Source organism: Narcine bancroftii, chromosome 9 (assembly GCF_036971445.1).
Source record: "Narcine bancroftii isolate sNarBan1 chromosome 9, sNarBan1.hap1, whole genome shotgun sequence".
Taxonomy (NCBI): Eukaryota; Metazoa; Chordata; class Chondrichthyes; order Torpediniformes; family Narcinidae; genus Narcine; species Narcine bancroftii.
In genome coordinates this window covers 123,187,095-123,199,982 of record NC_091477.1, presented here as the reverse complement: position 1 = coordinate 123,199,982, position 12,888 = coordinate 123,187,095, and the positions used below count along the sequence as shown (strand labels likewise).

At 42.4% G+C, this 12,888-nt stretch overlaps 1 protein-coding gene across 17 annotated transcripts in view; it reads left to right on the top strand.

The window, feature by feature from the left end:
• The window catches only part of tp63 (tumor protein p63), a 314,779-nt gene that overhangs the window by 204,579 nt on the left and 97,312 nt on the right, over window positions 1-12,888 (top strand). Inside the window, exon 1 of one of the 17 annotated variants that reach the window (XM_069897662.1) lies at window positions 11,036-11,187. The exons of the other annotated variants lie outside the window; for them this stretch is intronic. Coding sequence (XP_069753763.1) covers window positions 11,146-11,187 — 42 coding nt within the window. The 5' untranslated portion in view covers window positions 11,036-11,145. Of the gene's footprint in view, window positions 1-11,035; window positions 11,188-12,888 lie in introns of those variants that run through there. 17 annotated transcript variants of the gene reach the window in all.

The following is a 12,888-nucleotide window of genomic DNA, read 5'->3' as shown; positions in this document are numbered from 1 at the left end:
TCTGCATGGGTTTCCCCAGGGGCTCCGATTTCCTCCCACCCTTCAAAACATACCAAGGGTTGTAGATCAATTGGGTGTAATTGGGCAGCACGGACTCGTGGGCCGAAAGGGGCTGTACTGTGCTGTATGTCCAAATCTTTTTTAAATTAAATTTAAAATTTAAATGTGACCTATCCTTTACAGATCCATGCAGCTTCTCTCTTATCGCTGAAAATTCTCATGATGTTGATTCATTCTATTTTAATGAACTCTGGTAATTTCCTAATACTGTAATGTTAAACCAACAGTTCGATAATTCCTCATACCAAAATATGAGATGAAATGCAGAATTTTCCCACTGAAAGCAGTGGTAGCAGAATAAAGAGCTTGGAAAGTCGGACTCGACAATGCTTTGATGCTCCTTTCACCCTGACATGGAAGCCATCTGATTCTGGATTTTTTTGCCATTGCTTTATTGTGTGGATTAATTTTAGCACCACCCTAACCACGATTTGGTGTTTGTTTCCGTGGGATATTTCCTCATTGGCTCTATTTCCTAGTTGCTCGTTTGACCAGGTTGCCCTACAAAAATACCCTGCATTGTGTCCTACACACTCCCCTCTTTACTTACATTGGTTACCAGTCAATGGTTCATGTTAACTCCTGTCACTGCGTTAAATCACTCTTTCACCTTCTATCTGCGAGTTCCACTGAACCGTCAGTCATCACATTTTCACTGCTCGAGGAAAAAATAGACACGTTTCCACAGAACTTTTCACTTGCCTAAGAATATCCCAGAGCATTTTGTATTTAATGAAGTATTCTGGAAATGTAGACCTAAGAATATATTTGAGATGTGCTCACTGTATTTGGGAAACTTGAGCTAAATCTCTCGTGCATCCCCTCCTGCAGACTGCCATGGAGACCGTGCTTTCAATTTGCTTGGTGCACGCTGACAGATTGTCACATTGACGGTTGCAAAGTTTGATGGAGACGATAGGATTAGTGTGTCCCTACGTAACTCAGTAGATGCATTTCTCATTGGCTTTAAAACTTGGGAACGAGCTGAAGATGTAACTAGGGACCAAGTACTATGTTATGAGGAAGGACGGGTAGAGATCAGTGATGAGGCATCAGTTGGATGCGGTGAAATCTATGCACTTTAATGGAAGAGGTATTAATAAGGGCATTGAACTTGGAGCATGGATCAGTGCATTGAATTATGATGTTACAGCCATTGCAGAGACTTGATTGATGCCAGCACAGGATTAGCTGATGCATGTTCGGGGCTTTAGATGGTTCAAAAGGGATAGAGGTGGGGGGGGTAAGTAAAGGAGTGACATTACTCATCAGGAAAAGTATCACAGCTACAGAAAGGCAGAATGTCGTGGAGGGGCCATCTACTGAGTCAGTGTGGCTGGAAGTTAGAAACAGGAAGGCAGTGGGCACCAAGTTGCTACCAGGGCACAGGGGATCAAATAAGTAGAGAGATTTTCAGAGAGGTACTAAAATAAGAGTTGTTACCGGGGGAGCCTTCAACTTCCCAAATATTGACGGGAACCTTCCTTAGTGCAACATGTTCAGATGGGGCTGAATTTGTCAAGTGTTCAAAAAGGATTCCTGACACAGTACGTGGACCAGCCAAATAGAGGAGACCATTCTGAATCTAGTACTGGATAATGACAGACCTCTTGGTGGGGGAGCATTTCTGAGACCATGACCACCACTTTCTGACCTTTAGCATAGCTGTGGACAAGGATACTGGTAGACAAAATGGGAAAGTGTTTATTGGGAAAGGCTAATAATGGTGGGATGAGGCATGAACTTGGAGGAGTAAATTCAGTACAGATGTTCAAAATGTGAGCAAGTTCAGCGCAGTTGTTCCCTAGGAAATGCACAACAGAAATGTGGAGGACGTTTAGGTATCAGGTGCGTGGGATTCAGGATAGGTTTGTTCCACTGAGATGGGGAAAGGGTAGCAATGGAAAGAAGACATGTTTGACAAGAGAGGTGGGACAACTAGTCAAGAGAAAGAAGGAAACATACACAAGGATGAGGAAGAAAAAGTTGGCAAGAGCTCTTGTGAATTGTATGGTAGCCAGGAAGGAACTTAAAAAAAGATCTTGGGAGATCCAAAAGGGACCATGGGAAAGCCTTGGAAAGTAGAATTAAGGTAAAGCCAAAGGTGTTCTACACATACATGAAGAACAGAAAGATAACTAGAGTGAGAGAAGGACCAATTAGGGATAAAGGGGGAAACGTGTTTGGAGGCATGCAAAGTCCTAAATGAATATTTTGCTTTAGTGTTCACTAGGGAGAGAGATCTTGGACTAAGTGAGGTAGTGTAGTACAGGCTAATTTGCTGGAGCATGTTGTGGGTAAGAATGAGGAAATGCTGGATCTTCTTAAAAATGTTAGGATAGATAAGTCCCTGGAACCAAATGGGATACACCCCAGGTTATTGCAGGAAGCAAGGGAAGCAATTGCTGGAGCAAAAATCCCTGGCCACAAGAGAGATGATGCTGGATGGAAAATGAAAATTGTAGCCCCCTTGTTGAAGAAAGATGAGGGAGAATCCTGAGAATTATAGAGTCTAACTATTGGAGAGGATTCTTAGAGGCAGAATTTACAAGCATTTAGCAAAACACTGTCTTTTCAAGAATTGTTGGCATAACTTTGTAAGAGGCAGGTCATGCCTCAGAAGCCAATTTGAATTTTCTGCAGAAGTGATGAGAAATTGATGAAAACATGCCAGTATATGTGAATTTTAGAAAGGTGTTTGACAAGGTACCCCATGGTCGGCTTTTTCAGAAAGTCATGAGGAATCTTGTCTTTGGCTGTTTGAATTAGGAATGAGCTTACCAGCAGAAAGCAGAGGATAGTAGTAGATGGAATGTATTCTGCCTGGAGGTCAGTGACTCATGGCGTTCTTCAAGGATCGCTTCCAGGACTCCTGCTCTTGCATTTTTATGATCGACTTGGATAAAGAGTGAAGGGTGGGTCAGTAAGTTTGCCGATGATATAAAGGTTGCCGGTGCTCTGGACAGTGCAGAAGTGATTATAAGTTACAGCAGGGATATAGACAGGATGCAGAGTTTAATGTGAAGAAGTGACGCACTTTGCAAGGTCAAACGTGAAGGATGAGTATGTGATTAATGGTGGAATTCTTCACAGTGTGGAGTTACAAGGAGATCATAGGGTATAGGTCCAGACACCCCTCAAGGTTGCTGCACAGAACTCCAGGTTGATAGGATGGTTAAGAAGGTGCGTGATGTGTTGACCTTCATTAGTCAAGGGAGTAAGCTAAAAAGCATCGAGATAATGTTGCAGATGGATATAACTCTGGTTAAACCATATTTGGAGTACTGGTATCCGTTCTGGTCACCTCATTATAGAAAGGATATAGATGCTTTAGAGATGGCACAGAGGAGATCCACCACAATGTTGCCTGATTTGGAGAACCTGTCATATAAAGCAAGATTGACAGGGCTAGGGCATTTTTCTTTGGAGTGAAGAAGGATGAAAGACGAGTTAATAGAAGTGTATAAGATTATGAGGGGCTTAAATAGGATGTACAACCACCACCATTTTCCTGGGCAATACCAGAGAACATCGGTTAATGGTGAGTGGAGGAATGTTCAGGGGATATGTCAGAAGTATGTTTTTCTTTTTACACAGCAAGGGGTGGGTGCCTGGAATGCATTGCAGGGAGTGATGGTGAATACTAGGACAATATCGAACAGTACAGGTTCCTGCCTCAATGTGGCACCAACCTATGTAAACCTCCTCCACAACAATCTAAGTTTGCCCTACCTCACACCCATAACCCTCCAATTTTCTTGCATCCATGTACCTATCTAAGAATCTTTTGAATGTTGTGATTGTACCAGCTCCAACACCATCCAAGGCAATGCATTCCAGCCATCTTGTCCAGGTCCTGATATCCCTGTGAACTTGTCTAGTTGGCTTTGCCAGTGGTCTCTGTATGCCTCTGTCCAGGCCCCTCATAATCTTATGCACCTCTATTAAGACACCTCTCACCTTTGTCACTCAAAAGAAAAGATGTGTCCAAGTCAGGGTGGTGTGTTCCATTTTATTGGATTTGTGGCCTGGATTCTCTGCAATCTGCACTCATTTGAGTTCTGGCTTTTGTCCTCAAGCCATGCTGGGAATATACTTAAAAGTTCTCATCCATAGAACACTAGAGCACAGAAACTGACCCTTTGGCCCTTCCACTCCATGACAAACGATTATTCTTCCTGTCCAACTGATCTACACCTGGACCATGTCCCTCTCTCCCTTCCCATCCATGTGCCTGTCCAAATTTGTCATAAATTTCCAAATTGAATTTACATTTACCAATCAGCTGGCAGCATGTTCTTCACCCCCACCGCTCTCTGTGTGAAGAAGTACTCCTAATGATTCCTTTAAACTTTTCCCCTTTCACCTTTAACTCATGTCCTCTGGTTTGCATCTCACCTCAGTGGAAAAAGCTTGCTGCCATTTACTCTATCTAACCCCATCATAATTTTGTATCCCTCTATCAAATCTCCCCTCATTCTTCTACACTCCAGGGAATAAAATCAATACCTGTTTATCTTTTCCCTGTAACTCAGTTCCTGAAGTCCAGGCAACATCCAAGTAAATCTCTACTTTTTCCAATCTTATTGATGGCCTTTCTGTAGTTTGGTGACTCAAACTGCACACAGTATTCCAATGTCTCAAACAACTTCATCATAACATCCCAAATGTGATACTCAGTCCTTTGATTTATGAAGGCCAATTTCCCAAAAGCTCTCTATATGACAGAATACTAAGTCCTGATTGCTGGTGTTGTAACAGCGTTGCACCAACTGTACTGCCCAAATACTGCCCCCTGATAGTGGGATATTCCCTCGGTTTTATCACACTGAATGTCTTGCTCACTACTCCTGCAGTGTATAGGCACTCCCTCAGACCTTCCCCTCTGGCCATGCAGTACCAAGGAGCACTGCATTAAAGCAGTAGTCAGGATTTGATGCCCAAGCCCATAAAGTCGAAAATAAGCAGAATATGTTTCCTTGTGTCTTGCCCTTTTAAAATTGCCATTAAGAAATGTGGCCATACATCCTTAAGTATCAAAAGGAAGATTGCCAATCAGACATGCAGGCTGGTGTCACTGCTTTCACAGGCATGGGCGTTGGGCACATTGTACTTGGTTCATTGAAATCATTATCTAATTTATCTCTCCACCCCTTCTTATTTCCTATAGCTTTCCTATGAAAATATTTGTTTAGGTCTCTGCTGACTGTTCCTGAATCTGCTTTAACCATCCTTCATTCCCCATGATCCAGGGTAGTAAATTTAGGATGGAGATGAGGGGAATCTGCTTTTCCTAGAGTGGGGGGGCATCTGTGGAATTCGCTGACCATTGAAGCAGTGGAAGCGACCTCAGCAAATATATTTAAGTCAAGGTTGAAGAGATTTTGACATAGTCAGGGAATTAAAAGGGAAATGGGGAAATAGCAGGTAGGTGGCGATGAGCCGATCATCAGATCAGCCACAATCTCATTGAATGACGGAGCAGGCTCGATGGGCCGGCTGATCGACTCCTGCTCCCATTTCTTGTATTCCTCATTCCAGATTACAGTCACTCACTGCCCTCAAATTCTTGTCAACCTTTGCTTTGGCAATCGGCCTTCAACCTCTAGTTACCAACCTCCTGCAAGTGCAAACAGTTTTTCTTTATCTACTACATCTAAATTGACCACCCTCACTAAATCTTTTTGAACCTTCTGAGGTTAAGAGGAGAAGTGAGTGTTTTGGTGTGTTGTTTGATTTTTACTGTACTGTAGAATGAATAAATTAATGTATAAATTTCAGCTTAGTCTGAATTCTGCTGCTTTATTAAAAAGATTGGAGTTCAGAGTAAAGGGAGTGCCTCCAGCCTACATTTTTGACAGATTAACTAACTCCAGCAGAACGACTGTAGGGGAACACCCATGAGTAGATGCCTTTGTTTGGAACTCTCTCTCTGCCTCTTCAGTGAAGTGCAGGACCAACATGGTAGAGCCGATTATCAGTGGCACAACCCTGGGCGTGTATACAGTCTTGGGGATTAAATAGTGCAGTGCAAATCAACTGTGAAATGTAACTGCTCAGGGTGGGAACTAGGTGGACGGCATCTCTCATTGGGTGAATATGCACCTTGGACCTCAGAATAAATGCAAGGGCTAAAATTTATATTTAATTTAAATGTAGGCTTAGAGCATGGTAACAGGCCATTTCAGCCCACGAGTCCATGCCGCCCAATTTACACCCAATTAACCTTCTTACAGACAGTGTGGGACTTGAACCCAGGTCCTGATCATTGGTGTTGTAACAGCATTGTGCTAACTGTGCTACTTGAGATGGAAAAGGATGTTGGCTGATCAGGCTTGGAATGTCCATAGTGGGGACAACACCACTCCTGAGCTCAGTCTGGTGATTTGCTAATTCATTGTCTTTAAACTCCCAGTTGTGAGAACCTTTTATCAGTTCTGCAGATTTTGAATTTATTGTCAGAGTACATACATGACATCACATACAACCGTGAGATTCCTTTCCTTATGGGCGCAGTAGAATTACCACTGATTGGTAGTGCAAAAAATAAATTGTTCACAGCATAAGCATGAAAACAAATAAAGGATTCTAAACAGATAATGAATGTAAACAAACTGGCTGTGCAATACAGAAAGAATAAAAGAAAATCAATAAAATGCACAAGTGAGAGTCCGTAAATGAGTCCCTGATTGATTTTGTTGTTGAGGAGTCTGACGGTGGACAGGGAGTGGCTGTTCCTGAACCTGGGGGTGCGAGTCTTGTGGCACCGAGACCTCTTTCCTGATGGCAGCAACGAGAACAGAGCGTGTGCTGGGTGGTGTGGATCCTTGATGATTGCTGCTACTCTCTGACGGGATGTTCTCAACAGTGAAGAAGGTTTTGCCTGTAATGTCCTGGGCTGTGTCCACTACCTTTTAGAGAGCTTTATGCTTGGGTATTAGTGTCCCCATACAAGATCTTTCCCTGTTAGGACATTGGATCTATTACAGGTTTATGAGGCTATTAGATAGATACATGGAACTGAGAAAAATGAAGGGTTATGCAGTAGGGAAATTCTAGGCAGTTGGTGTGGTTATAAGGTTGTCACAATGTTGTGGGCTGAAGGGCCTGTCCTGTTCTATGATCCATATTTGTTGGTGCAAAGAAATAAACCAGTTAGTATAGATTTCACCTTACATCAAAAAAGTTTGATAGAATATTCTATGACATGCTAAATCTCTGCAATCTTCAAAGGTATTGGTGAGCCTTCTTCATGGTTACCTGGGTGTGTTGGCTCCAGGAGAAGTCCTCTGATATGTGAATGCACAGCAATTTTAAGGTACTAATCCTCTCCACTGCCTTTCTGCCAATGGAGTCAGGTTTGTGTTCCCTCAGCCTCCCATCCTGAAGTCTACAATAAACTCCATGGTTTTGCTGATCTTGGGAGAAAAAGTGTTTTCCTGATGCCACCCAAGTAGATTCTCCACTTTCATCCTCTTCTGTTCATTGTCAGCCAATAACGGTGGTCTCATTGGGAAATTTATAAATTGTGCTGGAGTGGAATTTGGTAAAAAGAGGGCATAGAACAGAGGATTAAAGCAAACTGCCTTGTGCTGCTGGTGGTCAGTATGGAGGAGGTGATGTTGCTGATGCACGGTGAATGGGGTCTGCTGACAAGGAAGTCAAGAGAGCAGAGGAACAGAGTCCCAGGTGCCCAAGTTTGTTCACGAGTTTTGCTTGTATGATAGTGTCCTGCACGGAGGACAGAGAGCACTGTACAATCAGATGACAATAAACTTGATGACTTAAACTCCAAGTTATATAAATGAACAAAAATGTTCTTGTGGTCCAGGTGATCTAATGCAGAGTGGATGGAAGACCAGCAAGATGGTATCTGTGAATGAACTGTAGAAACCCTACTGGGTGCACTAACATCTGCCCCATCAAAGTCCCTATCACACAGGAAATACCAGTCAATGCTTTGGGTAATTGCTGCTTTCACATCTTTCCATAATCTGCTCACCAGTACATATTTGTTCCTTTACCTCCTACTGGCTATCAAGTCACTGCATCAGAGTGACTGCACCTTTGTTATTCTTGAGCTCTCCCCACATACCCTTCCTGGATGAGCCCTCCAGAATGTTCTCCCTTTTTGTAGCAGCGACATTCTCCCAGATTCGTTGTGCAACTTCTCCACCTCTTTATATCCTTCTTGTTTGCAACTTTTGTTTCTGCTATTGGGACTCAAAAATAACATCTAATTATGGTGACCTAGGCTTCATGGACAAAGGGTACATCATTCGCAAGAAGCAGATTCATATTTTCACCTGTCACACAGTGATTCAGTTGACTCACCTTTGGTCAAGCAATTGCTGTGCATGGACCCTGGACCCCTTCCATCATGAAGGGCTTATCGAAATACAGGTTTATAGAACAAATTCATTGGTGAAAAACAACAGTGAACCAGAACTCTGCACTGAGAGATGGCTCAGGTATGAGAAAGGGAGACTGAGATGTATGTGTGAAGCTCTGATGTCATATCCTCTTTTTTTTAATTTTGGAAGGATGACACAGTACCAGGTCCTCCTGGCCATGAGCTCATGTTGCCCAAATAAACCTACTCACCCCATAAGTCTTTTGAGCACCCGAAGGAAACCCTTGTGATCACTGGGAGAACGTACAAACTCCTTTCAGACAGAGCTGGATTTGAACTTCAATCAGTATTTGCATTGCACTAACCAAGCAGCCCTATACAAACTCCTTCCCGCAGTGCTAGATTTGAACCCAGCACTGCTGCTCTAATGCCCCTGTTCACCAAGGTCTTCTCATGGCCCCTTCTAGCTCAACAAAGTTCTTCCTTAAGCATTTTCCTGTCAATCTTGTAATTCTCTCGGACTCAATATTCCTGGCTTTTCCTTTTTCCAGCTACATTTTCTTCATCTCTTGGGCATTGTAGTCCTCTCACCTCACCGTCCTTCACCTCACCGTCCTTCACCTCACCGTCCTTCACCTCACCGTCCTTCACCTCACCGTCCTTCACCTCACCGTCCTTCACCTCACCGTCCTTCACCTTACCGTCCTTCCACCACATCAAGAGAATATGCCTGTGCAGAGCGCACACAGAAGTTCCCTGAACATTTCTGCTGTACATTTCCCTGAGAAGGATGAAAGTTTTTGGAGAGGATGCTTTAACAAAATGTTGTCTGGATTGGAGAGCATTGGCTTTAAGGAGAAGTTGAACAAAGTTGGTCTGCTTCCTCTGCCCTGTTGGAGGCTGTGAAGTGCCATTATAGAAATTCATAAAATTATTAGAGTCGGAGATGAGAGAGATAGTCATTGACTTTTCCCCAGGATGGAAATGTCTAATGCTGGAGGGTGTGGACCTAAGGTGAGATGAGAATGTTTACGGGAAATGTGTGAGGTAAGTTTTTTTTTCTTAAACGAGAGTAGTCGGTGCCTGGGATGGTTGCCTGGAGAGGTGGGCAAAGCAGGTGAGAGCATTTTGGGAAATGAATAGGCAGGGGATGGAGGGGGGCAGACCACGTGCAGGCAGGTGGAAGGAGTTGAAGTGGGGATAGTTATTGTCATGGTTGCCAAGGGGCCTCTTCCTGTTGTGTGTTTCAGGGAATGGGGAAACTAACGTCCGGTCTTTCCCCAATTTGTATTGGAAGATGGAAGTCTGTAAGGTGAAGATGTTATACAGAGGAGCAGCAACAGTTTTTTCATTCCTGTACTCGTGATTTTGCAACCTTAATGCGTGACTCACTCCACGCAGAGTATTTCATCTTCAACTCATTATGGTGTCAGCTTCCTGTCTCAGAGTCATCAATAGTCATTCAAAATGTTGAGGCTTGTGGCTTTTGAACGATTTTATTGAGATAATCTTGTATTTTTTAGTCTTTACCATTGACTAGTCCCAGATGTGTGCAAACAACTGCTGACTGCTTGGGAGCCGCAGGTGTGCAAGTCCTGCTATCGTCTTCTGTGTTCAGGAATTAACATCGTCGGCTCCTTCCACACCATGCTTCAACACTCTGACATCTGCCCCTTATCCTGAATAATCCAGATGTTTTAAAATCCGATATGAAAAGCAGCTTAATTTGAATCAAGAGAATTTGTTTCTATTTGAAGAGGTGACTCTTCGAGGAAGTAATGTACAGTGTCTGATGATGAGAAGTGGTTTTCAGAATGCTGGTATGTGTAAACAAAAACCGTGCCATTCAATAAAACTGATTTAAAATGGGAATTGTTGACGCAGTTAGCTTAGTTAATAAGTTCCTACAGTTGAAAATGGCAATGCATTGAAGGGGTTAACATGCACATTAGCCCATGCTATCAATTTCAGCTTGGGAATTGTGGTTTAAGTGACTCCAAGTTCGTGCTCGTGTCTTTCACTTTTTCACTTGCCTGTGTGGCCACAGCTGCTCACCTGTATATTGTTCCTGAATTGTCTTCTCCATATTACTCCCCAAACCAGGTTTATAATGAGTATTTCAAGAGCAAGCTTCAGTAAATGTACCAAGTCTCTGGTGTTGGGCAGAGCAGAGGCCTCTGTGCTGTTACTGTTGGTGTCAATTAGCCGGTTGATTGTACAGAAGCGGGAGGAGAGGCGGGAAGGAATACTGCTGCAAATTGAGGAGCTGTGATTTTATAATTAACTGCTTCTCTTTTCAGATGTCTCCTCCATTAAACCTCCTGCTCCAAGCTACTTATATATGACAGTGAAACCTTCAAAAACCACTGATAATAAAGAAGCTGCAGCCATGATTAAGATTCATAAAGGGAAAAAGAAAGTTTGGGAAGAGTAGGAAGTAAGGAATATAATAGTGGGGGAGAGGCTGATATGTAGATGAGCTGCTGGAGAATTCCATTGGTGTTGAGTTTAAAAGTTTTAGGTGGAACTTTGGGAAAGATTGGCTGGCAGCTGGTGTGGAGATCCCACCCCCTTGTACTTTACCTGTTCAACCAGGTCTGGATATAAGAGAATCTCCTTTAAAACACACACACAAACACTCACTCCATCTGAAGTAAAAGTCCCACCATTCATATCGCACGAATCTGGAGCCAGGAGACGGCACAGCTGTGCTCATCAACATAGCTGCAAACATGCTGTACCTAGAGAATGCAGCCCAGTCACAATACACTGAGGTAAGTAGATCAACAAGGTTGCATCCACTGCAACAGGATCTCTGTCCAGAATGGACCCCGATGTGATTTAGTCACAACAATTTACCCTTCGTACCTTGGAGTAAAGATTTCAGACTCTGCAGTGAATTAAATTGAATTAATAAAATTTATGAATTTCTAAAAGGATTATTCAGTAATATTTAAATAACTCCATTTGACTGACAGCTGGTTTTGGCTTAATCTTAGCTGTCACTGAAAACTTCACCCAAGTTCAAGAGTGTAGCTACTATTGGGAGTGCAACTTTACGGATGCTTGAGTTAATTCAGTTACTGAAACAACTTCATGAAAACTTAGGGATGGTGCAGAAAGTTTGAGAAGTTTGGAAGTGTGATCGTATCAGTGTTGCTCTTTAAAGTTTCAACTTTACTGCAATGTCTAGCCTTTGGATTATGGGCGGTGAAGAACTTGACTTTTCTGTTCAATTAACATTGGGTGATGTCATTGTCTTGAAGAATTTTGTTTGACTGCTTCTGTGTTATGTAATGGGAGATAATGGATTGGAGAGTGTGGAAGTCTGCTAATTGTCTGCAGTGCTGTCAATAATTCACTGATTCATTCAAATCGTTTCAAAGTGTGCATGGGGTCTCCCAAAGTATTCCAAGTGAAAAGGCTGAAACTATGGAAATGTTTGCAGTGAGGGAAGTGAATTGGATGCATCTAATCATGGGTTGCAGGTGTGGGTTCACTTTTTTACTATTGCAGGAATCTTGGTCAAATTTGGATCTTTTGAAAGATAAGCGTCTTCTTCAATTGAAACAAAAATTGCTAGCCTTTTCAAATCACTGCAAGCAATCCAGGTTCTGTTTAGCTGCCCAAAGGTGTCCTCAAAATAATATTCAGCTTCCTGAACTCGATATAGATTTTCAGGGTTAAATGGAATGTTTTGATCTAAATCTGTGTCATTTTTGCGAGCATAGGTCCCTGAAATTTTTTATTGCCCTGAGCTGGATTCTCTCATTCTCTTCAAGTACACAGGCTTTAGAACTGAATTATCAATCTGTGTTTGGGGAGCTCAGTCGCTGGAGATCTGGCAGAAAGTATTTGCCTGTATTCACTTTCTCTGTGGGGACTTAACTTTATGATGCGCTACACCCTTCCTAAATGTTTCAAGGTGGCAGAGAGAAATCACTGAAATTTCAAAACAAGTTTCTGAAACTGCAAATAAAGAGAGAGCTTCTGAGGAAACTGATGAAGACTCCTTCAATCAGAGAAACTGTAATTTATGAATTCCTACCCTTCTTTGCAACTTGAAAGTTACACACATAATTTATAGATAATTCAAAGTTATTATTGCATGTTGAATGCTTAAATTATTAAATAATTAGAATCGTGAAGGAAGCAACTCAAAAATGTTTTCTGCAATTTTACTTTTGAGAATTTGCAAAACTTTTATTACTGAAAGGATTAAATCTGTCAGGAAAATGTGCTTGCAGGATTTTATGCATTCACTAACTAATGTGAAGTTTCCACTGTCGTTTGGAAGCTCTGAGGTTGGGAGAAGTGTATGTAACAAATATGGGCAAGGACATCCCCAGTGAGTTTCAGATCAGCAAGCTGCCTGAAGAAAGACTCGGCAAAATGTTGCATGCTGCTACTGGATGTAGAAACACTTGAGGTGAAGTTCTTCGGCAATTCATTCCTTCAGGGTCAGACTCATGATC